The 27899-nt window shown below is 32.8% G+C and overlaps 1 protein-coding gene across 1 annotated transcript; it reads left to right on the top strand.

The window, feature by feature from the left end:
- Positions 1–33: 33 nt before the first annotated feature.
- Positions 34–27639, top strand: LOC125057203 (proteoglycan 4). The gene is made up of 14 exons (XM_047660725.1): positions 34–231; positions 19436–19533; positions 19884–20032; positions 20703–20838; positions 21737–21850; positions 22275–22326; positions 22605–22753; positions 23296–23393; positions 23809–23957; positions 24576–24691; positions 25188–25276; positions 25470–25673; positions 26069–26248; positions 26661–27639. Exons 2-14 carry the CDS (start codon positions 19446–19448, stop codon positions 26811–26813), a joined length of 1677 nt encoding a protein of 558 aa, XP_047516681.1. The 5' UTR covers positions 34–231; positions 19436–19445; the 3' UTR covers positions 26814–27639.
- The last annotated feature ends 260 nt before the right edge of the window (positions 27640–27899 follow it).

Genomic DNA, 27899 nt, shown 5'->3' with positions numbered 1-27899 from the left:
AGATCATTGCGTTCGGCGTTAGCCCGCAAAATTAAAAATATCATTCCGCGCGCGATCGCTGTGAGTAGTTGCGCGTTCGTCTCGACGTATTTGTTTAAAAATACGCAAAAATAAATTTACGACCTACATTTAGTGGAATAATATTGGTAATATAGTTTTACTATTAGTGTGTTTCAAGATACCTGATTGTGAATGTTGTGTGGATTGGAATTTGGTGAACGCGCAAAACTCGTAAGTTGTAAAAATTCGCGGATTTATGTTTTAATTTTATCTAATTATAGATCCACATTTACTATACCTGCGTAGCTATGGAATAAAAGTTAAAATAATTAATAAAACATTGGCTCCGTATTCATATTTCTATTAGTCGACAACATTTAATGATCATGCATTTGATAGAGTAGATTATTTTTAATTTAATCCCTGTTTGTTTGTATTATCGCTATTACGGTACAAGATTAATATCAAAGGCAATATAATATTAATCTGAGTCTGTGATAAGTTTATGCTCACCGTGATCAGAAACAGTGTCTCCAACTCGATTTTTTAACTCCTAATTGTATAATTAAACTAAGAACGTGTGCGTCAAAACGTAACATAACTTAGTTTTAAGGTAATAAAGTAACACGATGCTACTATACGGTTACTTGTAGGATTTTTACGATAAGAACAAAGTAGCGTAACCATTTAAGGCTGTTTGATCTCCGTTATTTGTCAAATATGGTGTGGCCTTAGGGTCTGCCAAGGAACCTTGTTTGAGCTAGATTGAAAGTAGGCTGTGTTCTGTGCATTGTACTATTATTTTAACTTTCTAATCATATTCAAGGAGCAATATCCTCCGATAAACTTGATATTTCTATTGGTATTATAATATTATAAAAAAATAAACAGCATGTAAAAAAACAAATAGTCAACACCGGACATTTAGTTTTTTTTTTCAAAATTCCGCATTCCAAACGGGGCAACAGGCCGAAACATTTCATTGTTTCAGTTTCAATAAATTGTAATAATAAAACTTGAAATTGATATTCTAATAAACTTAATCAATGACCTTGAAATCATGTAAAAGTGTTAACAAAATAACCTTAAAATAATGACGCATTGTGGTTTTCGTCTTGCATTAAATAAACTCGAAAATAGTATGAGTATTCAGGGCAAGGTCTTAGATTGAATCCTGGAATTGTGAGGTCATCGGTGAATAATTCCTCTTAAAACTTGATATAAAGGTTACCCTCAAAAACCTGTTGCGGTCATCCCACACTTTATGATACATTTTTGTATTCTATTACAAAAATTTCTTCGTCTTACTTATTTTTTTTATTGTACATTCATATTTCGATGATTAGAAATTAATTATCTATAACAATTGTAACTCTCCACTCATAATCTTACCCTACGGGTTAGTCTAGTGGTTGGGCATGCTTCTTAAACTTTTGGTCGTTAATTCAAACTCCATCAACTAACGAATTATTCTTTCAGTTTGAGCAATTAACATTTGCTCGTAATTAGAATAATAGAATAATAATAATTAGAAACATCGTGTCCCAGGCATATAAGGGTAATAGCATGCTTGCCTACAGAAAAAAGTGCTGTCAAAAGTGAAACTTCTTTGGCAAATAAATTTTTAAGTCTTGTTCATATTTATACAAATCTAAAACATTAGATTTCCGTGACTTAGAGGAGAGAAAAAGGAAGATATGTTAGGAATTTAATTGTCATTAAAATATTTAAAATAATACGAAAACACACAAATTATAAATTTAATTATTTTAATTTATTTCTTCGATAATAAAAAAAACAAGTGGCATTTTAATTTACAATTCGTCATTTGAGATTTCAATAAATTATTTGGCATAAAATTTAAAATACATACCTACTGTTTGATAATTTCTCTTTTAATTTTAAAAATAGAATTTCTATAAGATATTTCGCCCTTCTCACTCTCTATCAATCGGTTTCAATCGCTCTCTCCCTTTTCTTCGACAAAAACCCATTTTCATGACGCTAATATGTAAAAATGTTACCCTCATGCGCCTAAAGAAGTTTCACTTCAAAAATATGAATGAAATTGACAGAAATTAATTGACGGTAAAGTTGTTCTTAGCTTTTTGTGTTTCAGACGTGACACAGTCCTTCCGATATGAATTGCCAAATGTTATTGGCATCAGAGTGAAACAGTTCTCTGAACTCATAGTACGAAAATAATAATCAAAGTTATTTTTTGATCTTCGACTTTGATAAGTATTGCTTAAAACGTAACTGCAGTTTGATAATAACTATAGAAATCGGCAAAATCTACCAGGTAAAAAGTCAATTATTGTTAAAAACTGCGTTTTAAAATGAAATCATATCTATGCTTCTGGAGTTACACAAAAACCGCCTGTGCATTCTGGGAACTAATGATTAATAAATATTTATTTAAAAATTTGCATATAGTGAAAAACTACTTTTCAACTCCAATATAAAAGCTTATTCATACTACCAACACCTACTACAAATTAGTACCAATACAAATTATAAAACTAGGACTAAATACACAGCCTACTAGTGATATACTTTGCCCTTTCACAAGGTTTCTAACGCTTCTCAGACCCACATCAAAGTTTCTATGTAATTGAAAATTTTCGTGTAAACAGTAAGATGACATCAGCGATGCTATATTAAAACTTGGCGAACCGCCATAGCACTTTATCAATATGGATCATAGGCAATAGCGTTCTGAATAAACGTTCACTTTCGTTTAACGCAGGACCGAGTTGCAGAAGAATAAAGAAGTAAGAAAAAATTATTTTTAAGGGAAGAAACCTAAAACGTCCAAAAAATCACGTCGATTAATAAGTGAAAAATTACATATGGCCAATTTTAGCCAATTATTTCATGAAATAGCAAGTTTAAATTGTCCGTAAATCGTTAGTAGGAACTGCTACTTTCAGGCGCTTTTTTTATATAATACTAGCTGACCCGACAAATGTTGTTTTGCCATGTATATTATTTCTAGAAAACATTATTTAGTTCAATAAAAGTAACTATCTACTATAATAAAAAATAGAGGTTGATCTGACAGGGGTGAAAATTAAGAGTTGTATATATTTTTAATGCCACATAATAAAAAAAATTAAAAAAAAATGTATCCAAGAAATATTCTTCTTTTTGGGGATAGATAGATAGTCCGATTCTCAGACTTACTAAATATGCATAAAATTCATAAGAATCGGTCGATCCGTTTCGGAGGAATATGGGAACGAATATTGTGACACGAGAATTTTATATATTAGATACATTTTTTGTAGGCTAAGTCATAAATTTACTTAAAATTCTTTATATTCATTGCTTGCTATATTCTATTGATGACGATGATGATGTTCTGATGATGACTCTTCGCTTCAAATATTTCACCTTGGCCTTAGCCTTATAATAGACAAGTCCAGAATTTAGCAGAACGCTAGAAGGTCGAATATGTGTTTACATTTTCCTTACAAGAACATTATTATAAGGTCAGGTCTTTTTAGAATACAATGAGTAATATTTCGTGCAACTGTCTTGGGATGACTATGTCGTTGTAGAAACGACAGAAATATCACGTAGTGGTCATATGTGGTAATGACGTTATCAAAGTGTTGTAATAGAAAATAAATAATTTTAATGCATTACGAAAATGTTTGTTCTGTAGAGAAGTTTTTATAGAAAGGTCGATTGCCGCAACAATGTTGGGTTAACTTGATTAAAAGTAAAATCTCTTCTATAATATAATAATAATAATATGATTGGGCAATTCACACCAAGTGACCATGCTAAGCTGGTGAAGCTTGTGTTGTGGGTACTACTAGGCAACGGATATACATACTTATTATAGATAGATAGACATATAAATACATATTTAAACACCCAAGACCTAAGCACAACACCAAATGTTCATCACATCGATGTTTGTCTCAGCCGGGGATCGAACCCGGGACCCATGGATTCGCAGTCAGGGGTACTAACCACTAGACCAATGAGCCGTCAATACATATATATTTATATTAAGCGTCCAGAACATACTATACAACTAACAAAAAGAAAGTATGTCTATCCTTTTCTTCGTTTTGTCTTCCCTAATGTCAGATGACGTGTCGGTGTCTGATATATCTGGCTTACCTGCCTGCCAATTAGGTCTCATTATCTTTGAGGAAGTTGCTTCATAGACTATAGGATATTTAGGCCAAGTTCGTGTTATATCGCACTAAACTGTTTTCCATGGGATTTAGTGGTTAAACTATGTATAAAGGCCGATTTACATTATCTTAGTGTTTAGGAGAGTGCTTTAGTACAACTTGAAAGGCAAGTTCTTTAGCGTAGCGTTTACTAAAGCAAGTAGCGTTTACATGTTTCAATTAAAGTACTATCCTAAAGCACTCTCCTAAACACTAATGATAATGTAAATCGGCCTTAACGTTTGAATAATGCACGTAGATCATCGAAGTGTTAACGAATTTGATGCATCCAAAATTCTGTATTAGAATCTTCCTCTCAGTTTCATTAACACCTGTTGGCACAGTGTAAGATATTGTCGAGAAAAACAAAAGTTTAGAACGAAACATCAACGTAATATGTCGTGATTAAATTCAAGAATTAATCATAGATCGAGCTTGATTTAAGTTTTTTGCAGAAGTTTACAAAATCCTAATTCTATCAACTTGACTAAATACCTTGGTTATAAGAATTAATAATACGAAAGAGTTCGATTCAAATCGAGAATTCGCGTTTTTTAGTCGTCAAAACCTGTTTGAGGCAAGCCTTGATGCAATCCAATTTATTTATTACTGTTAATGGACACTTTTAATTAGCGAAATTAATGTACCGTGTATGAGATCACTTGTTTCGCTCAAATCATTCTGTTATTTTATATTCGGCTGCATTATTTTAGAGATTACTATAGTTGATAGTTGACCCGGCAAACGTCGTTTTCCCATGTATATTATTTCTAGGAAACATTTTTTTGGTTTGATTTTTTTGGGTAGATCGTAAAGGTGTGAAGATTAAGGGTTGTATCTATATATTTTTGTATGCTGTATCATTAAAAAAAAAAAAATGGAGTGGACTATTACTGAATATGCATAAAAAATTTCTAAAGAATCGGTCGAGCCGTTTCGGAGGAGTATGGGAACGAATATTGTGACACGAGAATTTTATATATTAGATTAACAGTAAGATTGACAGACAGATAAAAGGCTACTATTTTTTCTGAGCAGTGTTGGCCTAGTGGCTTCAGCGTGCAACTCTCATCCCAGAATTAGGTTAGATCGCCAGCATGTGCGCATTTTAACACTCGTCGTACGGTGAAGGAAATCATCGTGAGGAAACCAACAATGCATGGTACAGAAGCCTAATCACCTTGTCTATTTGAAAAGAAAAGCAAATTAACACGAAATTGGTAAAGAAATCTGAGGCACAAATCTAAAAGGTTTTTTGTCGATTATTATTTCAGTAATAACAATAATGTTGAGATCTTAAAATTTATTTCGCATACATTCATAGTTTATTGTCGAATTTACTAAGTAATATGTATTATATGTACACAGCTGGTGTAACTTAAGGTTACAAAATTACAAAATCTCATACAAACTAATCCTCCTTGAAACCGAGTGTGGGTGAAACAGATATTAAATTATGACAATATTTGAATGAATTAGAAAAAGACAAAAGACAACTTCCGTTGATGTATTTTTGTTTCGTTTCATGGTAATGTTACTTTGAACCAGTGACAACTGAGAATAAATTAATAATATTTTCTTTGGCGGTACGATAAATTGAAAAGACTCTCTCGATTCACGATAAAAAATACCGAAATCGCTTCTAAAGTGTGTGTAAAATTTAAACAAATTATAAAAAGATTTCGACGAATGGAGAATGTATTGGAGTGTAAAAAATTACAAACTTTCAAACTAAATTTCATTTCATATACATATTTAGATTAGGTACTTTTTATCATCATCATTATTCATTTATTTATCAAATCTCTTCAGCAGAAATTGTCATAATCCTTTCAGAATTATAAGTAGTTTTTGTTATATCTGGGATTTCAGTATTATCTTCGATATAATCGCAAACATCAAACCAGGCCGTGACCAACTGAGCACCGGCGGTATCTCAAATTGAACTAGGTTTCTCAAATCTATTCTTACACGGAATTCAACCTTCAAACGTGTCTGGAACATTGTATTCAAAATAAATATCTTAAGATTCATATCCAAGTAAAAATGCTTGTTTCTTATTCTCCTTAATAAGAAGAACAAGTTTTATATTTGAGATAAAACAGTATCTGCAACGCTCGTTTATGTATTTAAAAGAACGTGTGTCCGAAAATATATAATCAAAGAAATGACCAATTAAAAACCAATTGAATGTTCTGATCCTCTGTCATTTTGAGACGTGATAAACTCTTTATCTTTTTGAGGTTTTTTTTGACTCTTGTGTCGCGGCACCTTATTTTACACATAAATTTTTCCAAACATATATATATATATATATACATACACACATTAAGAAATTTCCTAATATATATCTATATATTACAACATATTTCTATTTTATATTCATGGGCTAGTGGGGGCCCGTCTCACCTCTGCTACGCGTGTGAGTGACACATCTCACTGTCTTCTTTTTGAGGTTTATAGTACTTTAATCAGCTCCGGATGTAGGGGAGGACAACCGGGGCTACGGCCCCAACAATAGACTTTAATAATAAAAGAGTCCATACTAGGTTTCACAATAAATAATTTATTAGAAAAAATATTTAGGGATGGCACTTCGCACTTTTTGCCCCTTGAATACGGCATTCATTAATAAGTTCTCTATTTCAACTATATCTACACTAAAACTCATAGATGCTTATTTTCTGATATGAAAAACATTTTCTGATATGAACAATTAACAATTCCTTTTTCGCTACTGAATTTGAAAACTGTTTACATACTGTTTTTCAAATGGGTCTTTTGCATATCTTTCATAGTTTAGGGCGCCAGTCGCCAGTTACAAAACCTTATGTGGGCGGATCAGAATCGCCCACGACTTGCAAACCACTGGACAAACGTCGGTTTTACGACGTCACCATGTATAGTGGTTTTACACCATTCCTTAGAAAGGTATTAAAATTTAAATTGGAATTGAATTTGTAATTCCTATGAATAAATATTTTACATTTTATTTATTATGAAGCCTTTATACATATAAAGCATTAAAGCCTCTGATAGCATTGAGATACTGGGCGTTAACATATCAAATGACGTTCGGACTAATACCTACAGCTGAGTTTCATCATCGGACGTCAAGGCAGAATAGAAAATACCATCCGTATCACCTCGACGTCCGTCGTTCCATAGCATACCAATTGTTAAAAGGCCGGCAACGCACTTGCGAGCCTTAACATCAGGTGAGCCTCCTGCCCGTTTGCCTCCTAAAACATAAAAAAAATTGTTACTTTTCTATATGATGTAGAAAACCTACATTAATATATTCTTAATGCTGTATGATAGATACGGGTTTGAAAAAGCTTATAGCCAATTAAGTAGTTATAGTTATTTTGGTGAACTTTCCAAATAAACGAATATAAAATGTGAAAATTAGGCTTATGGTACGTTTTCGAAAATATTTTTTGTATTTCCTTTTGCCCGTTTGATTACGTGATTAGACTAGATTGCTTATAAAAACTTATTATGATCCATATCATATTATGAAAACAGATCAACTTTATTTCCTGGTTTGATTATAAGTTACACCAGCAAAAAACCCTATCAAATATGTAAGAATTCATTAACATTATGTAATTTTAAACCCACGTAAAAACTATTCGTCCTTGTCAACATAACACCTACTATAATTTACGGCAATCATTCAATCATACGGGGCGATTATCGACCTTAACACTAAAGACATTATACTTAGATTTCCTTGTTAAATTTTCCAAGCTATAACTGTTATGTGAATGCTGTTATACTTTTCCTTTAATTTACGGATTGGTTTAAGCCGATTATTTACAGGTAGAATACGATATAATACAATGTAGGTACAATATTTAGCCTAAAGATCGTCATAAATCTTAATAAGGCACTATGTAGTGGACCTTGACATTTCAGTTTCGTAAATGTCAATGCACACTAAGCCTAAGCTAGCCTGAAGGTTTTACTAGTTATTTTACTTCAAATAAAGGATAAGGAAAGAAAATGGAAAAAACAAAATGCTAATCTAAAATTAAGTTATGGTGAGGAATGTATGACCACCACGATGATTTCATGAATAATACGAGTCTCGTGAATCGTAATGTTCTTTTATGTGTATTTCGCTATACACAAAAGTAAAAAGTAAAAATAGGATGTATAAGGATGACGGCATTCTTCGACACTCATGGTAACCAACCTGATTTCTCAGTGTTGTTTGAAAAGAATGTCATGTCTGTGACCTCCGCCATACCTCCGATAACTTACAGTATAGTTATCATAAGTATAGATTTCTTTATTTAATATAATTCACTAGCAATATCTTTAACGTGAATGACCTTACGTAAAAATTATAAATAATAAAGCTCGTTTTATTTCCAATCATGACAAAAACAAATTATAATATACAGCTTACATTATTTACATTTTTTTTCTTTTACTTGTTTGTCTATATCCTAGCTTCCTTCAGTACCGACGCTCGGAACCCCTTCACGGGTATAGGCCTCCTTCAGTTTTTCCAACTGACTCTGCCTATGGCTCTCTTTCTCCATTGGTTTCCTGCTATCGCTATGCGCTGGATGTTTAGAACATATTTTTGTTATTATTCTAGCTTTTTGTTAAATAGTTGATTGAATCCATCTTAGTGTCGTATTGAACACATAGTTGAAATTAATCACTTTGAATTAATGTAGTCGTGTAAGATAAATCACAATCTTGCAAAAACAAAAACGATAATACTGCACTTGACCCCCTTACCATATTTATAGCCCGTCGACCTTATGATGTCATTCCGTGATTTTACATTTCGCGTAAATGTAAAGGATTTTAAGAGCACAACGAATCATGTTATTAAAAATAATTGGCGCCGATTTTTATGGAAATAAGGAAATACCTTGTCAGCCAAAAGCCAGAATATCAATTGCATTATATCGGCTTTTAAGTTTTCAAGCAGTGTACGTTGGTAAGCATCTGAAGCATTAGGTCGTGTGAACCCTGACACTCATGGATTTTACTTTTTAGTGCATTAATAAAAGTTAGAAATCGACGATATGTAACTAGCATGGAAGGTTGAGGTCTGTGTTATGAGTCCTCAGTCAATGTGTCGGCCATCGTGATGGATTATTACTCTCAAGAGCCTGAACGACTGTCTTTAAAAAAATATTAATATATGCCCTGATTGGTAACGGGATGTCAACCATCGTCATTATCATCAATAGTCAAAGAACTGTGAATGTAATTAGTGAACCAAGGACAATAACAGCGGAAGAATCAGTTAGTGAATATTCAAATCAGTCGGTTACCAATCTCAATTAAAAACCCATTACTAGTGTGACTCGTGAGTAGTTGTATCAAAGGTCTATTCATAAGATGACATCAGAACAAGTGTAATAGCAAAACGTGAACAAATGAATAAATAGAGAAACAGATTCTGACTGTAAGTAATGGTGATCGTGTAGTGATAATACTCGGTTCAACCGCTTGGTCCCTAAGGGATTCAAGTGAAGTAACGGGTATTGCACATTGTTCTACAATTTACAATATTTAATACATTTGTAGCTAATAAATCAGTTTTTCCATTAGGAACGCCCAGTACAGTTCTAATAAAAACCTTCAAAACGACTTTATCGAATTCTTGGTAGCGATTCGGTATGGAAAATTCACATTATGAATGTTTTCTGTGTTTATAATTCTTGATAAAAAAAGAAAGAAAAGAAAAACTTTATTACACAAAGGATATTTAGATTAGAATTTGCTGCGTCGTGGGCAGCTAGTCTCTTCCCTTTTATTAATGATTTTAGGTACATGACGTAATAATTTCTATATAATATTATGTACTTACAATTTTATAATTAAACTACTGTAGCATAAGAACAATACTTTCCGTTTCAGCATAGGGAAGGTTGAGAAGATGTGTCTTAAGATTGTTAGTGAATGTATAAAGTTTTGATTCGTTAGTGAAAATTTAGTTTTAAAGAAAGTGGGAAGGAAGGAAAGAGAAAAAGCGTTGGGCGAAGAAAGTGCGTTTTTTGGGTAGCTTATAATATGTAGGATTTCGTTGTGTGTGATGTGGTCGGTGTTTGTTTCCTAAAAATTCGGCATATTGCTAATTACATATTGAAATTACATATTGTTCGCTTTAGCGGTTCAAACACTTAATTGGCATATTACGATTAAGAACAGTTTAGTCTTGTGTGGTCGGACTGAGGGGCTTTGTTTAATTGCCCTGAATGAAACGGATGTATATGGTAGAAAGGGAAGGAGAATGTGCAAAAATAAACGAATTCGCGTACAACGATGATGTCATGCTACGAAGCGGTCGGGGATCTGAGATGAATCCTAAAGATCTTTAAACCTCTTAAGATTAAACCTCAAGAAAACCGTTAGGAGTATTCTCAGATCTTATTATTTCCAAATAAGGAGAACACCCATCTCTGAATTATGAAGTTCCACTAATCTTAAGAGATATCTCCTAAGTATTTAAAACCGATTCATAATGCCTATCTGATATTAACTAACTTATGTCTATATATTCTAATTTTCAACTTTTATGAATCTGGCTATGGATGCTATTGGAGCTAGCGCTGCTGGCTCTAAGATGGTGGCTTCAGTTAATACCTACTATGCACATAGATGTTTCCCGTCTAGTTTTTTTTAATCAAGTACCAATGTGACATAACTATTTCAATTCTTTTAAAAACATCATCCTACGTAAGTTTGTCACCAGCTGCGTTGGCGCATGAATGAATGACGTAATGACACCCACAGTCGGTATTGCAAAGCCTTTATTGGAAAGACATTTAGTCCACAGATAAATTATTTTTTAACGATTCATAATAATTTAAACTTTTCTAGGTTATGATTTGAAACAACCAAGAAACTGACATCAAATATTATTTACGTTTTTCATTAAATTAGATGAAATGTAAACATACGGCAAATTGTAAACTCCTTCCTTTCAAGTCGGTTAAAAATAAATATGATTACTAGTCGAGCTCCTTTATTTTTAGATAGACTTATGTTCATACTAGTTAATGTTCATCAGTACATCTAATTTTAATTAACCGTCAAGTGACGAAATGGGAATAAATTAAACTAACCATATCTTTGATCTTGTTACCTTTTTAACCCATGGGTCATGTATATTATTACTAACAAGGTTATTGTACGCGGCTTTCTTTGTATAGAATAAGTATATGTTATGTATATATGTATACTCGATGTTTGGTAAATTTTTTGGTAATTGTTAAATCTTGTTTTTCATAGACATTTCAAATAAGGGGGTATTAAATCAATAATAATCAAGTAAGTAAGAGTTCGAGTACTATTGTAGTTAGTTTTAGTTTATATAAATAGTCTGTTTCACTTCAAGATAATTATCGCTAGTAGTAAGTAATAATAAAAATTATTAAAAAGTAAATTAAAACAAAGTTAAAAAGTTTGGTCCATGTGGCAGTGTACCTTTAACGCTGGCAGCATTTCCTCGCTGTATTGCGATACTTATTCCTTGAGCCAGGAAAGCACCAGCTCTGGGGTCTCCGGAATATATATATAAAATATTAAAATACTGGTATACATTTTTAACTATATACCAGTATTTTGATATTTTTTACGACGGAGCATCTGTTAGAATAACAATATTTAAAAACAAAAATAAATACTGAGCTAGAAAATAACACATTTCGTAAGAATTGCAAATATGCAAAGATTTGATCAGCATTCGATTCAATAATGTAAAAGATATTGAGAAGTAGAGTTTAAAGTCTAGGATTAAGGTTCAAATTTAAATGAAAATTGAGATTACGCAAATGTTTATACATCGCTTAGGTGTTAATGTAATTCTGAAGCATTGGAATTGGTTTTCAAATACACATCTTGCCCCACTCTGAAATATCTATCACTAGCTGTGTCCTGTGGTTTCTTTCGTGTTAAATGGGTCGTAATGTTATATATATATATACTAGTGGACCCGACAGACGTTGTCCTGCATGATATTTGAAGCAATTAGTAAAGCAAAGTATGAAAGTACCGACTGCAGCGCCATCTGGCGGGCTGATTTGTGAATCTAAACCATTCCCAGATCCCCTTGAACACACACAAAAAATTTCATCAAAATCGGTCCAGTCGTTTGAGAGAAGTTCAGTGACATACACACTCACAGAAGAATTATATATATATAAAGATATGTAACCTTGTTTAATAAATGTTACTATTTTTTTTTATTATAATGAAGATGACGTTGAGCGTTATTTACTAAATTATGCAAATTGATCATAGATTGATTGATTGATAATAGATTTTTTTATGTTTTCATTTAAATTTAAAAGTTCTCTCAACTGTTTGTTACTACAAATATAAAAATATCCAATTTGGTACAATCGAAAGCTATGGCATAATTTTCGCCGATTCATTTTTATATACGAGTATATATATATAGATAATCCGGCTGTTTATTCAATCCATTATGGTAACACTAAGTGCTGTTATTAATATGTACAACAATTTCATAATGTACATACCTATCTTATTATATTTGAATAAGATAAAGTAGAAAAAGAGTTTAAACTATACAACAATTAATCACAAACATCATATATTAATTAAACAGCTGAACCTATATAAAACAAGAAAATGTATTCATAATTTATTATTATGTATTTCTTCTTTTTATATGTATAGTTTATTTATTCATTTCCTTACCTTTCAAGTTAACAAGTACCAAGTAAGGGCCTTTGTATACTAATATGCGTCGTTCCTATTTAGAACGAGCCTGTCCATCATCTGTCAATCTCTTTTCCAGTACATATGTGAAATAAATCACGATATACATAATTTATTACATGTTCCATGCATGAGTTAATAACGTTGTTGTCTAAATAAATATAAAATATACATATTTTGTATCCCTCAACTAACAAGACCTATTTTACTGATTTTGACTTAAAAATATTTTTTTACATAGTACCTATTTCATGTATGTCTACACAATCCACATTCCTTTGCACTCGAATCATTAAAACTATATTTGCGTTCCAATCACGAATTGCACTCCACCCGTTTACTCACACTTACTTAAAATAAATGTAAGATATACGAGAGAACGTTGTTGTAAAAATAAGGATATTTATAACATATAAACATATCTATCTATTCTGATTTAAAATCATTGAACTGTAGCTACGCTATTTAAAAGTATAGGAGTGAGTTATGTAACATTAGGTAAGATTGATTGATTGATTAGCCTTTATTGCTGACACCCATACAATGTAATAACAATTATTTAAGTTACATAAAAAAAAAAAAAAAACACTTAATTCTAACACATAAATAAAATAAAACTTAATCTTATGCATCATATGACCCGCTTTTGGTGATCAGCGTGTCCTGTGACACGTAGGCCTCTTCCAGCTGTTTCCATTCTTTTCTGTTATTAGCTCTTCTTGTCCAAGTTGTGCCTCCTATTATCTTAATATCGTCTGCCCATCTCTTGGTCGGTCTTCCTCTTTTCCTTTTTCCATCACGTGGTTGCCATTCTGTAATTATTTTTGTCCATTTCAACCTGCTATCTCTCGTCATGTGCCCAGTCCAGCGCCATTTCAACTGCCTTATTTTCTTTATAATGTCTTCTACTTTGGTCGTTGATCTGATCTCTTCTGCTCTTTTTCGATGTCTCAGTGTTACACCCACCATGCTTCTTTCCATTCCTCTTTGGCATGTTCTCAACTTTAGAAGATGTTTCTGAGATAAAGCCCAAGTCTCGCAGCCGTATGTAACACATGGTAGGATACATAGATTGAACACCTTTTTCTTAGCTACTATTGGGAAGTCTTTACTTTTAAGTACTTCCTTGAGTGACCAAAATCTCTTCCAGGCGCTAGACACTCTTCTTTCTATCTCAAGATCCATTTGGTCATGAAATGATATTATTTGCCCTAAATATACGTAGTGATCTACATATTCGATAGCATCTCCTCCTATTTGTATCATAATAGTTTCTCTATTTGTCATTATTTTCGTTTTAGATTTGTTCATAGAAAGCCCAACTATCTTGCTTGCTTCTGTCAGCTGTTGCAGCATAGTTTGAAGCGTCTTTGCGTTATCTGAAATGATCACTAAATCGTCTGCGAATCTTAGGTGGTTCAGTTGTCTGCCGTTTATGTTTATGCCGACCTTATCCCATTCCAAATTTCTAAATAAACTCTCCAAAATGGCTGAGAAGAGTTTTGGGGACAAAGGATCGCCCTGTCTCACACCCCTGGCTATAGGAAATTCTTCACCCGTTGTCTCTAGTTTGATATAAGCCGTGCTACTTGTATATATATTTCTAATTATACGTATGTATTTTTTTGGTATACCTTGTTGTATTAAGGCTCTCCAGAGGGAATCGTGCTTTATAGAGTCGAATGCTTTACTGTAGTCTACAAAAGCGATGTATAGTGCTTTTCCGTATTCTTTGCACTTTTGTATTAGCTGTTTTATAACATGTATATGATCTACAGTTGAGAATCCGGATCTGAATCCAGCTTGTTCCATAGGTTGTTGTTCATCCATTACCTTCGTTATTCTTCGCAGGATCATTTTGGAGAAAACTTTATACATGTTGGACATAAGGCTTATAGGTCTATAGTTTTCTATGATGTTCCTGTCACCCTTTTTGTGGAGCAGTGTAATTATGTTCTTCGTCCATTGAGAAGGTATGTATTCCGTTTTTAGTATGGTGTTGAATAGTTCAGTAAGTTTTCTTAGGTTCCCTGGTGCTGCTGATGATACTTTGATCATCTCATTAGTTATGTGATCTGGTCCAGGCGCTTTTCCATTTTTTAGGCTTTTGATAGCATGCTCCGTTTCTGAAAGGAGAAATTTAGGTACCTCTTCTTCGTCTTGTTCAAGATTTACTGGATTCTGTGAGGTATTATCAGTCTCTAGTGAGTAGAGGTTTCTGTAGAAGTCTGTTGCAGTTTTCAATATATCTTTTCTTTTTGTCTGTTGTTTGCCTACGTAATTCTTAATGTTCGGTATCCATTGTTTTGTTTCTACGAGTTCATTTAGAGCTTTTTTAACTCCTCCTGTCTTGGTTATATGGTAATTAAGTGCTTCTATTCTTCTTTTGGTTCTTTCTTTCTTAATATTGTTACTAATTTTCTTACTTACTTCTGATATCAATTTTAGATTTTGCTTGTTTTTTCCAAGTTTTAAGAGCTGTTTTCTTTCTTCCATTAGCTTTTGAGTTTCTTTTCCAATTTGTTTCTTGTTAGTTTTTGGGGGATTGCGACTTAGAGTTCCAAGTATTTCATTTACTTCATTGATATATTTTCCTTCTATCTGGTTTTTGACTTCATTGTCAGGGATTTGTTTTACTATCATTAGCTTTGTTTTTGTGTTGTATTTATTTCTACTTTTCTTTGGTTCGATACATTTTATGGTGGCTCTTACTAATCGATGATTGGTGTTGAAGTTGAGTTGATTTAATACACTAACGTTCTGGAAGGGTTTCCTATTGTTGGTTCCGATGTAGTCGATTTCATTTTTGTGGCGTCCGTCCGGTGATATCCATGTCCACTTCTTCGCCGTAACTTTTTTGAAGAAACTGTTCATGAATGCTAAGTTATTTTCGAGAGCGAGATTGAGCATTCGTTCTCCATTTTTGCTCCTTGGGCCGAAGCCGAAGTCGCCTATGATGTTCTCTTCACCAGGACGTCTGCGTCCTATTCTTCCATTGAAATCGCCCATAACTATGATGTTTTTGAAAGTATTTTGTAAAACTGTAGTCAATTGGTTGTAAAACTTATCTTTGATATGTTCTTCATGATTTTCAGTAGGTGCATAAATTTGTATAATTGACCATTTGTCCTTGAAACCTGGTAAATTTATATTAAGAATGGCTATTCTATCTGATATGCCCTTAAATTCTTCTATATTTGGCTGTAAGTATTTTTTAACCATAAAGCCTACTCCATGGGATCCTTTTATTTCGCCTTTATAATAGAAGATATACTCTGTATGATCTTCAATGCTTTCGCCTATTCTTCTTATTTCGCTTAATCCTAATATGTCCCAGTTTATCTTTAAAAGAGCTAACTCTAGCTCGGTAAGTTTTTCGTGTGTTCTCAATGATAGACAGTTCAGAGTGGCGATATAAAGTATCTTATTTTCGATTCGGCTTGGAGTGATGGAACTTGTAATGTTTTTGTGAATCTTCTCATCTCGTTTCTGAGCTGGAAGGGAGTGGTCGACAGCCCCCACGGTGACCAGCCGGCTTGGGGTGGTTAGTGCGTTTTGTCTTTTGTTGTTGTGTTTGAAAGAATTATGTTGGTTCGAGCGGTCGGGGGCGCATGCTAGTTTTTTTGCTGTTTCGGCGTTGAATTCGAGCCATGCGCTTCGTAGTAATCAAGTAAGTTTATTTTTTTACTTGTTGGTTGGGGTTGATATTGTTTCGGAGATTCTGAGAAGTTTCTCTTTCTTTTTTCAGATTTCTCATGCGTATTCTCGTATATAACGAGCTTATCTTTTTTAATGTGGCAAGTTTTCCCTTTAGCACGTTCAGCTTTTAGTTCGATTTGTAATAGTTTTCTTTTTTCTAATACTTCTTTGGAAAAATCTTCTTTTACATACATGTTAGATGGGAGTTTGTTTCCATTTTTCAGTACCTCGTATTTTCTCCAAAGGCTAGTGAAGTTAACGAGGACTGGGCGAGGATTTTCACTCTTTTTGCCCAGTCTATAAGCTGAGCTTAGCTCTTTAGGGTCCAAGGATAAACCAGTTGAATTATTTATCAACTTCAGCATGTGAGTAAGCAGGTTAGGTTCTTCTTGTTGGTTTTCATGTATGCCAAAAAATACTAAATTATTTTTCCTTTTCCCATCTTCAAGGAATTTTACTTTGTCTTTTAGAACGATGATCTCCGATTTAAGTTTCTTGTATTATATATATTTTAGTTAATTTCAAAAGTTAGCAATCATCGCACACTTGAAGCCAATAAAGCCCTTTAGTTTTTCCCACACTCATAAATTGTAATATAACATTCTCGTTTCCGATAATTTCCAATTTTGATTACACTTACCTTGAAGTATCAATTAGATTTAGGAACTCTTAAATAAGCCAAGTTAGTTTTTTGTTAGTTATAAGCTCATGTATGAAACGCTTATAGCCAGTTGACCCAGCTTCAAACAAAGAAATTCATGTAACATATACATATTTGAACATGTTTGGGACAATTAAAAAAAACACGTGTTTGTACTTATGTACACGCGTTAGAAGTTATACTTCTTTGGCGTAATAAGATAAAAATCTTTTTAAAAATTTGATCTTTCACCTTATTACGTTTGTAGAAAAAAGGTATTTAATACATTACAAGTTTTATTATAATGCATTATTAAGTTAAATAAAGTTTATTTAAATATTACAAAAAAAAATGTTTTTACATAATTAAAAAATTGACATTTTTTATTTTAAAATGTTGACTATGCTAACTTCAGGGTGTCGGATTTTTGCGACGATGTGCGCGCGCAACGTGAAAATTTACTCTCATCATTTTTCCCTAAAGCGCCAAAAGCTGTATAACTTCAAAAATCTATAAGGCATCTTCGTCATACAAAGATTCAAAATGAAAATACAAAAGTACAGAAGCCAACAATGTAATAGGGAATATATAAATAAAGTTAATCTTTCCCTTATTTAACATAAGAGGTCAATCAACCTGTGGTTAGTAAGTATCGAGAGAGCTGCGTGTGAGATTTACCGCGAGCGAGGCGACCCCAAAGCCTGCATGGACTGCGTACTCTACTGTGCAGCAGGCTAGCTCTCAGTGAAAGCGATAGGACTGTGACGATCGTCACTGGCTGACATTGCGTCTGATGCCACATTAGACCAGCGTGACAACTGGCTTCACTCGAAACTAGGACCCCGAAGTACAATATTTGTAGGGGCTATATGTGCTACGCGACGGAATAACTTTGTTAGCGCGTTTTAGCGAGACGTTTTTATTGAAGGTAGATTTGGTTACTCGCAAACATTACGCAGGTACTTTAAAATTTAATAATATTCCATATATTGACATTTTTTCTTTTTTTTTATAGTATTATTGTAAGATATATTTTAAAGGGCAATATCTAATTGAGATACATTTGTACTGTTTATTTTTAAATATTGTTAAAAGGAAATGAAAGATAAAATTTTGGCGAAACCGTGTTTGTGTAGTTATCGGAAACATTACCATACAAAGCAGCCGTGAAGCCCATAAAATTGCGATTTCAAGAAAATATTACGTCACCCGGAGAACCTTGAATATGCATACAGATATGTACCTATATGATGATATATAAAAGTATTTAGTATTTTAAAAACATAAAGACAAATTTCTAACATTACTATAATTTTCTTATACATTTAGCTTTTACGCATTATTAAAAAAATCCAATTTGAATACCACTACTAAAAACTATAAGCTATAATAAAAATTATTTTTTTTCAAAAAAATCCTAATTGGGTATTGAAGTGACCTTGTGTTTTGAATTTTATAAGAAAATTAAACGAATTAGGTATTCTAACCATAAGTAAAAATTGTTATAAATAACCTTTAATAGACACAGTTCTTGAATACAAATGTGTAAGGTCAAACTGATGAGGAACAACGTTAATACAAATTTATCTAATGTCCTTTATTGCATGCTTAGAATCTATCTTTATATATCTAATCTTATATATGTGTGATTGTAAATAAATTCCTGAACGGCTGGAGCGATTGAATTCATTGTGGGTTCAAGTGAATTCGAGTATAGTTTTAATTTACAGTTAGATGATTTTTGGTTTTTTTTGTTCGACGTGTGTACAGCACAACGTCTGCCGGGTCGCTAATTAAACTTATATACATATTTAATTATTGGTCGTTGTGCTTAGCTACTATAATATATTATGACAAGAGCTTACGTCGTTTTAATGGTCTTAAAATTAAAAAAAAACATTATTCTGGTATATGTATTATATTTTAAAGATAACCTATTATTTATTGAAGTTACAGAAAAGGTACCACGTTGATCTCGCATAATTGGTGATTCTCTGTTGCTTTCTATAGAAAAATACAAATCGTGGCAATTTGTTTACCTATCTGAATACCTTACTATTACATATATGGTATTTCAATGTTAGACTATAGGCATAAAAAACTTGCAAACTTAAAAGATACATTCGATTTTATACCGAATACATATTACTTCAGTCATTAAATACCTTGATTTCTTTTACAGATAATAAGCAATGGCGACCAAATCGTACAGCAAACACAAGGAATATAAAGAATTTTCTAGCAGTAGAGGCACAGTGCCCTACACCGACGAACAATTCGGTAAGCAGTAATTGATTACGTGCATACTCTAAAGATATCTTTCTTTCTATCTAATATATTTTTTTTCTATTACCAGCATTTGTAAAATAAAAAAAATTTGTTAGGGAAAAAACCCTCATAGATTTTTTTAAAGTAGAACCTCAATTTTGATACGTTTTAATAATTCGATTAATTGGGACAATATTAAAAATCTATCCTACTTACTTTTATTTTATTTATTTCTTTACGCTGTATAGTGTATACGTATAATATCCTTAATTTATGACAACAAATTTTAGCTTTAACCAAAGAACTACAATGCACTAATTGGTGTATCATATAATAAATTCTTGATAATAACCTATTTTCAGACATGATAAAATCCGACCTTTTACCAAAAGGAAGCAAGCTCGACTCTCTAGGCAGGAGTGGTTTGGGAACCAGGGAGTACCATTATGAGTACAAAGAAGAGAAGTTACCCGACGGAAAGTATGACAGGAAGGACTTCCATACCGTCGAAGTAAGCTTTAATTTTCTTTTACGAAACCCAAATATCGTCCCCTTGTCTATGGCCAACATTTTTTGTTTTGTTTATATTTTTTGTGTACATAAAAAAATGATTAAAAATTAATATGATTGGTTGATTTTATGATTTAAAATTTTTAAGTATGTGTATCAAATGGAGTTGTAAAAGTTGTTGAAGTGTGAAAGTGTTGTTTCATATCGCAAGTTGTAATCATAAATTTATATATGGCCGTAAGTACAACTAGTTTATGTTTACAAAACAAGTGAAGATGAATAGAACTAACTGATGCCTATTGTTGAAATGTAAGGAAGGAAACATATTACCCATTTATTTATCTGGGATTTGCTAAGATTAATATTTAGCGCGCGTATTTTAGCGTAAGCAATTATAATGTGAAATTTCTTATATTTGTGTGGAGTATCCTCGGACATTGACTTTTATGCAAAAGGTGAGATCGGATATTCGTTCCTTTACGCTTACTGAAATAGTTTTGTTGACTTTTGTTCATCTCTTAATTAAACTACTATCAAACATTTCAGATGTGTTGCCTCTGTCACTGTGATTTTTAACTTATTTTAAATTCGACTAGGTGTTTCGTCTTATTTCAAGAAATATGTTGGATTTTAACTGCTAAGTGTTACATAATTTTCTTTATGAAATCCAGGAATACACAGTACCACCAAAGACCAAACCGAAATCCTCTGAGAGCACAGCCTACTACTACGAGAGGCAGGAGAGGGAGCTTCCTGTTGTCACTGGCACCAGGACCTACAACTATGAGACTACGAGTTCAACTCCTGGTAATGCAAGCTAATTTCATAAACAATAATAATGATAATAAAAGATACAGATACCGGCAAACATCTTGAACAAATGTCCTTGCGGGTCGGTGGTGCGCGGTGCCGGGAGAGTGACGTGTCGATCGCGTGATTGGTAGTTCAGTTGACGTTTGTGTCCGACGATGTGCAAACTTTCCCCCACTCCCTTCTTCTTCACTCCCCCACTTTACTCCTTCCATGTTCCACCTTCTTAGGTTGCCGGTATCTGTACTTTACATTTATATTTATATCATCTAGATATCGGTGTAAAGGCACAATCGAATCCCGCCATTTCTGTCTGCAGTCCACTTGCGGTTCCTTAATCTGGTCTATCCACCTCCTAAAATGTCTTGGGCTCCACTTTTCTGTTCCTCTTACCATGTTCCCCGCCTATTTCCACTTAAGTTTATTTATTTTTATTGTGACATCTGCCACCTTAGTTATTGTTCTTAATGATGTATTCATTATTTTATCTATTCTTTTCTTCCCTATCTTTATCCTTGCATTGATCTTTGACACACATTTAGTTTTGTATGCTGGGCTTTAGTGGGCGCGCAAGTTTGAGATCCTAATATTAGTACAGGTAGTACACAAGTAATGAAGCTCGTTTTCTTATTTTTTCTGACTATACTAAGAGCCTGAATAATTTCATAAATACGATTCATCCATAAGTTGGTTACTTTCTGACGGTATGACATACCTAAATATTTATCCTAATCTCTGGACAGATACAAAAAACAGTTAAGAAATTATAAATAATAAAGGTTTGGTAAATAATAGCTTTCAACTACATTTTAGAATTCTATGCCTTAAAAACGTGAAAACAATCCATTCTTTTAAACAATTTATGACGGTATCAAAATTCGATAAACATTTTCAGGCTATTCCAAAGTGAAAAGCTCCAAGGCGACAAAGGAGATGACTCAGAACGTTGAAGAACTGGATTCTCTTCTGGATGATCTGCAGAAGGATCAGGAACGGCAGTTGTATAAAAGTAAGTGGTTTTTAAGCAGTGTAAATAATTTAATTACTAAATACTTAATTGAAAAACAACGTAAAAACTAAATTAATTCCACATTTTAAAGTGTTATTCATTTAAAATCATTATAAGTGCGGCAACGTCGCATTATTCAAACGTCCAACCTCATTCAAACTCACTTTGTTGTATAGTTATAATAATTCTGTTGAATATATGTATAATAAGTACTGAAGACTCTATATAAATAAATAAACATGAGAAAACATTTTATTTGAAATTAAAGTTGGGTTATTTTTTATTTCGGACTTTATCGAATTTTGAAAATGTATACTTAAGTAAAATTAATATAAACATATTCCTATAAATGAATGAAAAAATGTTATGATATAAAATTAACAATTATTATTAATTGATTCTTTAATTTTTTGTTTCATTTCAGCCGGTTATTCATCGGACACAGCTGAAAGTACATCATTCGACTACCGCAGAGGGTAAATACTAAATAGGCTTTATTTAATATTATTTAAGTTCTCTTATATTAATAATGGTTTTAACTATTTTTTTTATGTATAGCAGTTAAGAATCAATTGTAACTTGTTAATTTTTATGTTCTAGTTTTTATGTCATTAAACATAAATTAACGACATTTATGTATTTCTGTAAATGTTAAAAAATTTAAACCACGGACAATATCACTGAAAAATATTTTTATTAATAATTTTAAGGATTAATATGTCAATATTAGTTTATCTTATTTGATTAATTAAAGGACTCCAGCCAAAGCGCCATCTAGCGGCTACTCGACACTGAAACACGAAGAAAGAGTGGAATCTTCTTCTTGGGGCTCCAGTCCACCTCCACCTTCTGTCACCCGTGCAGCAGAGATTCGCCAAGAGGTGTACAGAGAAGAGAAGACAGGTATAAATTTATAATAATAGTTTTGAATATTTTTGTGCATATGAAGAGTGAAGTGTGTAAAAAATTTTTAACATCTTGCTTAAAAAAATGCAAAATTTTAAATTCAAAACATAATTACAGATATTACATACAAAATGGCGGCTTGGCTCATATTGCAACCTTACTTTATTTATTATGTCTGTTAAAGTAATATATGTATTTGTAAATTATTTTTTTTAAATCATTTGTTTGATACTTACAAAGATTCGAAAAAATTGCAATATAGCTTTAAGCGTATAAAATAAATAATCTGAAATTAATGGGTTTGGTAAAAATTGTAATAGAGGTAAGTTATTACTGGTTATGACGTCATAAAGGTACGTGTTCTGTAAGGATTAGTATTGCACCGCATTTGATATAAAAATCTTGAATGCCATTTAAATGATGTAGTTAACTACTAGCGGGACGTTTTCGCCGGAAAATCGATGTTTCACCACAGATTATACATTAATGCGATGAGATTTAAAATAAAACACAATTTATATTTAAAAAAAATATTTCAGAGTCGCGCGTAGTGCCATCTCAGGTGTCACCCGCCATACCTCAGCCTGTTCCACCCACTTTATGTACGAATTGCCATCACGTACCCGCCACTGGCACTGTAAGTGTATTTAACCACTATTTAAAAAAAAAATTAATATTACGATTCTCGTTTTATTGCTTACTTATTAAAAAATTTGCAAGCAACTTCTTTGTAGTTCTCTGGATATCCGTAGTGATTTTTTTTTTGTGTAATAGGAGGCAATCGGGCAGGAGGCTCGCAAGTATGTTGCCGGCCTTTTAAGAATTGGTACGCTCCTTTTATGAAGGACCCTATCGTAACCTTGGGATTGCAAACAAAAACTACATAATGGAGTCGCTATCGTTATGGAGAGTTCTCTATTTAAGAAAAGATTTATTAAGATATTTATTCCAAGAAAGGTGCAGCCTAATTAGCTTAAAATAATTACAGAGTCCCTTATCTAAACCAATAAAACATTTAAAGTATATAATATCCAAAATCTATTTTTTTTCAGCTGTCTCGCTCCAGTACTCCCATGAACAAAGTGACCACGACCGTAAAGACGTACACGTACGAAGTACCTGCTGATCAGGACCCTACAACAGTGCCATTGCCGACACACGCCGATCATAGCCACACTTATGTGTCTGAAGAGCATCACAAGTATGTAGACGTAGAATTTCTTTAGGAAAACAACCTATATAGGCATAGGTTGTTTTTAGGTGTTTTATTTCTAAAAATACTCCTATAAGGCAAGTCACGTAAACGCAAAGGTTGCAGCTCCTTACAAACGTTGTGCAAAACAAAAAAAACTTGGCGATTAAAAAGAGTGACGGAGAGTTTATTGCCAGTTCTTCTCTTCCGTACTACGCCCTTGATTTGAGAATTGGCAGTAAATGTAAAATTAGAAGCATTTAATTTTATTTCTTTTTTGACGTTCATAAGTGTACATTGTGTTACCTACATGAATAAACGATTTTTTAATTTTGCAAACTGCGCAAAATCAGTCTAAAATATTGATAGAAAACCTACAATATTTTTGTTATTTAAGAGTAATTATTATGTAACATAGTTATTGGCCGCCATAGCAGTGTCCGTCTAGTGGCGTCAGCGTGCGTATCTTATCCCTGATCTACTTGCCTATTAGGAAAAACAAATGATCACAAAACAGATATATAAATCTGAGGCCCAGACCTAAAAAGGCTGTAGCGCTGGTTTTTATGTACGGCTAAAACACTTACTATAATACTTACACTATACTACTTCTAATAATTCTTACAGCACAACAACAAGTTCAACAGGCACTCTGCCTAGACCAGCTCCGTCCCCGATTCCCGGATGCCAGTACTGTTCTCATTGCAACACAAGGATCCGGGAATACCGTACCCACACCACAGGTAATGTAACCAATATTTATGTGATACAGGCTGTCAAGTTTGACCTGACTTTTTAGTCATGGCGCCTTTTTTCCTCCTTAGCTCCCCCGAAAATAATAATTTTAGCAGTTGTTAAAAGGGTGTTTGTTGAATTGAATATTGAACGACGGTTCCAAGACCGCAACGAATTACCACTTATTAAAATTAGTTATTTTTCTTCTGTTCTGGGGCAAATCATCTCACTGTTAGCACCTCAGTCGACTTGCTATGGAGCTAATGTAGGAGTTTCATATAAAATTTAATGTTTTTGACAAATTTAAATTATAGAAAACACATATGAGAATTATGTAAAATCAATTCACCGCTAAAACTTAAAACTAACAAAAGAAAAAAAATACAACTAAGATTTTCTATATAAAAGAATGTCTAATGAGTTTTCTTGTGACAAATCTAATTGTGACAACAATGAGACATTTGAGTAGATTTTTAATTGGAGGGACATAAATATTTTTCACAGATCACACAAATGAGCGAATGATTTACCCTCCCCCCGCTAACGACTCAAAACAGCTGCATCCCGATCCGCACAATGGACCCGCCCCCTATGTGAGTATTAGTTTTTAATTGACTATTAATAGAAATAAGAATATATTTTATTAATTATATTCATAGTTATTAAAATAATAAATTATATAGTAGATAAATTTTTTGTTGAAATCTACCGGATCAATATAAAATCTAAATTCCAAAAAATTGCACATAATATAATTAAGGACTTAATTGTCTGACGTATTTACAGGGTCCAACCTCATACAAGTTTTCGGAGACGAGCTACTCCAGCCAAAATTCAACTCAGCGATTCCCCCCCTCTCCGGTGGGCAACCATCCCCACTCCCTCTCACCCCCTTCCCCCACGCCTCCATTCCCTCGCCCTTCAACCCCCTCTAACCAGCAACAACCCCCTAAGAAGCTGGATGATCTGTTAGCAGATTTTCCCGAAGCGGTAAGTAATTAAAACATACATAAAAAATCCAGTGTCGCTATAGTTCATCATCGGAATTTACATATCTTAATCTATGATCCTAAATAACTTCAATATTATGTATATAAAATAATTAAAAACAAATATTACACATTTAAATTTAAAGTCAAATTATGTAAAAACTCGCAGAGAAAAAAAGTGGCGGTTAAATAGAAATCTAAAATCATTAGTATAAACCCTTATTTCTATCATTTATATCGGATTAAAAAAATAAATAAAAAAACGTTAAAACTTACAAATAAGGTCAAAAGGGTAAATTTAAAACCCTTGGAAGGTCTTTCTGTAAAGATATTTTGTACAATACCTAAGTGAATAAATCAAGATTTAACTCTTATAGAACCCAAATATCTTTTCAGCGTTTTCCAACACAACCGGACGGTATAACTCAGCGCAAAGTAGAAGTATCACGGGAGACACAATCCGCTCAAACCAAAGCTGCGCCCGTGGGCAGCAGTAAGAACGTGGCTGGTCCAGCCGTGTACTACCCTCCTGGTCACACGCCATTCGTCAACAAGGATTCTGGATATCAGGCTAGCGTGAGTATTTTCGGATACAATTTCCACATGCAGTTAGTAGGTGCTTTGAAAAAATGTCTAAAAAATCAGCCACACCAACTTATAACCGAAATTTTGAATATTTTTGTACATTCCTTGAACAGTACTTTCATACTCAGAACATATTTTCTTTGTTTAAATATTTGTAGAATGTTCGTCAAATAAAATATATTGATTTGACTTGTCACACTAAAAATATATGCGCGAACTCTCAACCGCCACGTAAAATCTAGCGAAATTTAGTATCGACATAATAGACAAGCATAATTAGTCGGAAATAAATAATATTACGCAAGACGCTTAATATAATTTCCTCTTCTAATTCAAGAAAAGTGCAAAATACTCGTTTTCCTACAGTTTACCAGAGATTATATGATTAATTTCCATTCCTTAGGCAATGCAAGCTGGTGGCGGTCAGTACGCGTCAGGCCGTGCGATGTACGAATACGAGTCCGGAGCTAAATCTCGCGAAAAACGCAGCGAGAAGACAACAGCAGTGCCTGTCTGTCTGCCTCTATGCTGTGCTATGCCCTGTGTTATTTTGTGATTTAACCACTAATACTTAGACGCGGTTTTTTCTACCGGTATACGTAATCCTGCGTATACGTGTACGTTCATACGCACATATTTGTATCAGAATAAAAGTTTGCAACGGGATTGTGATGTGATTAAAACTGGTTTGTTATGTATTCTGAAATTGATTAATCGGATCGAAAATTTAATGGTAAAAAAACCGCGTCTCAAAGCTATTAAAATTAAATTCGTAACTTATTTTTACCAGTGACATTTATACTTCAAAGTGTTTCGTCGCAAGTGCCTTTCGAATAAAAAATCTTATAATTCTGTATGTTTCGATTTGAAAGAAATGGTACGCATCTATTATGAATAGTTTTTTGTTGAAAACTTTGAATAATTTCAGATTTAAGATGTAAATCAAAAGGTTTTTTCAAGAAATATTATTTATTATATTCAACTAAGTATATAATACATTTAATTTGAACATGCTGTATACAGCGCAATTAATAATTGTAATTAATATTAGTGTTAACTCTGCCATTTCAAATATATAATGACTAATTGTATAAGGATAAATATAAGCTAAGAATCTCAGTTTAAAATATATTTATTAATTAATATTAATTCATATAAAAATAAGAAAAAATAAAACATTGGTATTGACAAAGATCCGTACAAAATAAGTATATATTTTTTAATTGTCGTAACAATTATATTACCTTAAAAGGTTTAATGATTTTCATAAATATGTATTCTGATATTTTTTTGCTGTATAAAAGCATTAACGGTGTGCCATTCATTATGAACGTTGTCTATGTCTTAACTATATTTTTTATTAATAAAGATATATTAACAAATTTTTCTATTTATAAACAAGAACACCTTTGCAATGAGATAAAAACATTCCACACAAAAACATCATTAGAGAATAAACTGGCCTTCAAAGAAAATAAAATGCTTTTTTAAACGCCATCTAATAAATAATAGCTCTCGAGCAGGCAACCCCTTATTTGGAAAGGTACTAAATATCTGTAATTTAAGTATTCCATCAAGAGTAAGGAGGTAGATCTTGGAATATATATATAATACCGACAGACGTTGTCCTGCATATTTTCCG

Source organism: Pieris napi, chromosome 16 (assembly GCF_905475465.1).
Source record: "Pieris napi chromosome 16, ilPieNapi1.2, whole genome shotgun sequence".
Lineage (NCBI taxonomy): Eukaryota > Metazoa > Arthropoda > Insecta > Lepidoptera > Pieridae > Pieris > Pieris napi.
The sequence above is the reverse complement of the archived record's forward strand: the minus strand, read 5'-3'. Positions and strand labels throughout refer to the sequence as shown.

What these genes read in the sequence shown, in the direction of transcription:
- LOC125057203 (XM_047660725.1), top strand. Translation starts at nt 19,446, where the DNA reads ATGGCGACCAAATCGTACAGCAAACACAAGGAATATAAAGAATTTTCT. An exon ending in AGGACTTCCATACCGTCGAA is followed by an intron (nt 20,033 to 20,702) that starts GTAAGCTTTAAT and finishes TATGAAATCCAG; the next exon opens with GAATACACAGTACCACCAAA. An exon ending in ACGTACCCGCCACTGGCACT is followed by an intron (nt 23,394 to 23,808) that starts GTAAGTGTATTT and finishes ATTTTTTTTCAG; the next exon opens with CTGTCTCGCTCCAGTACTCC.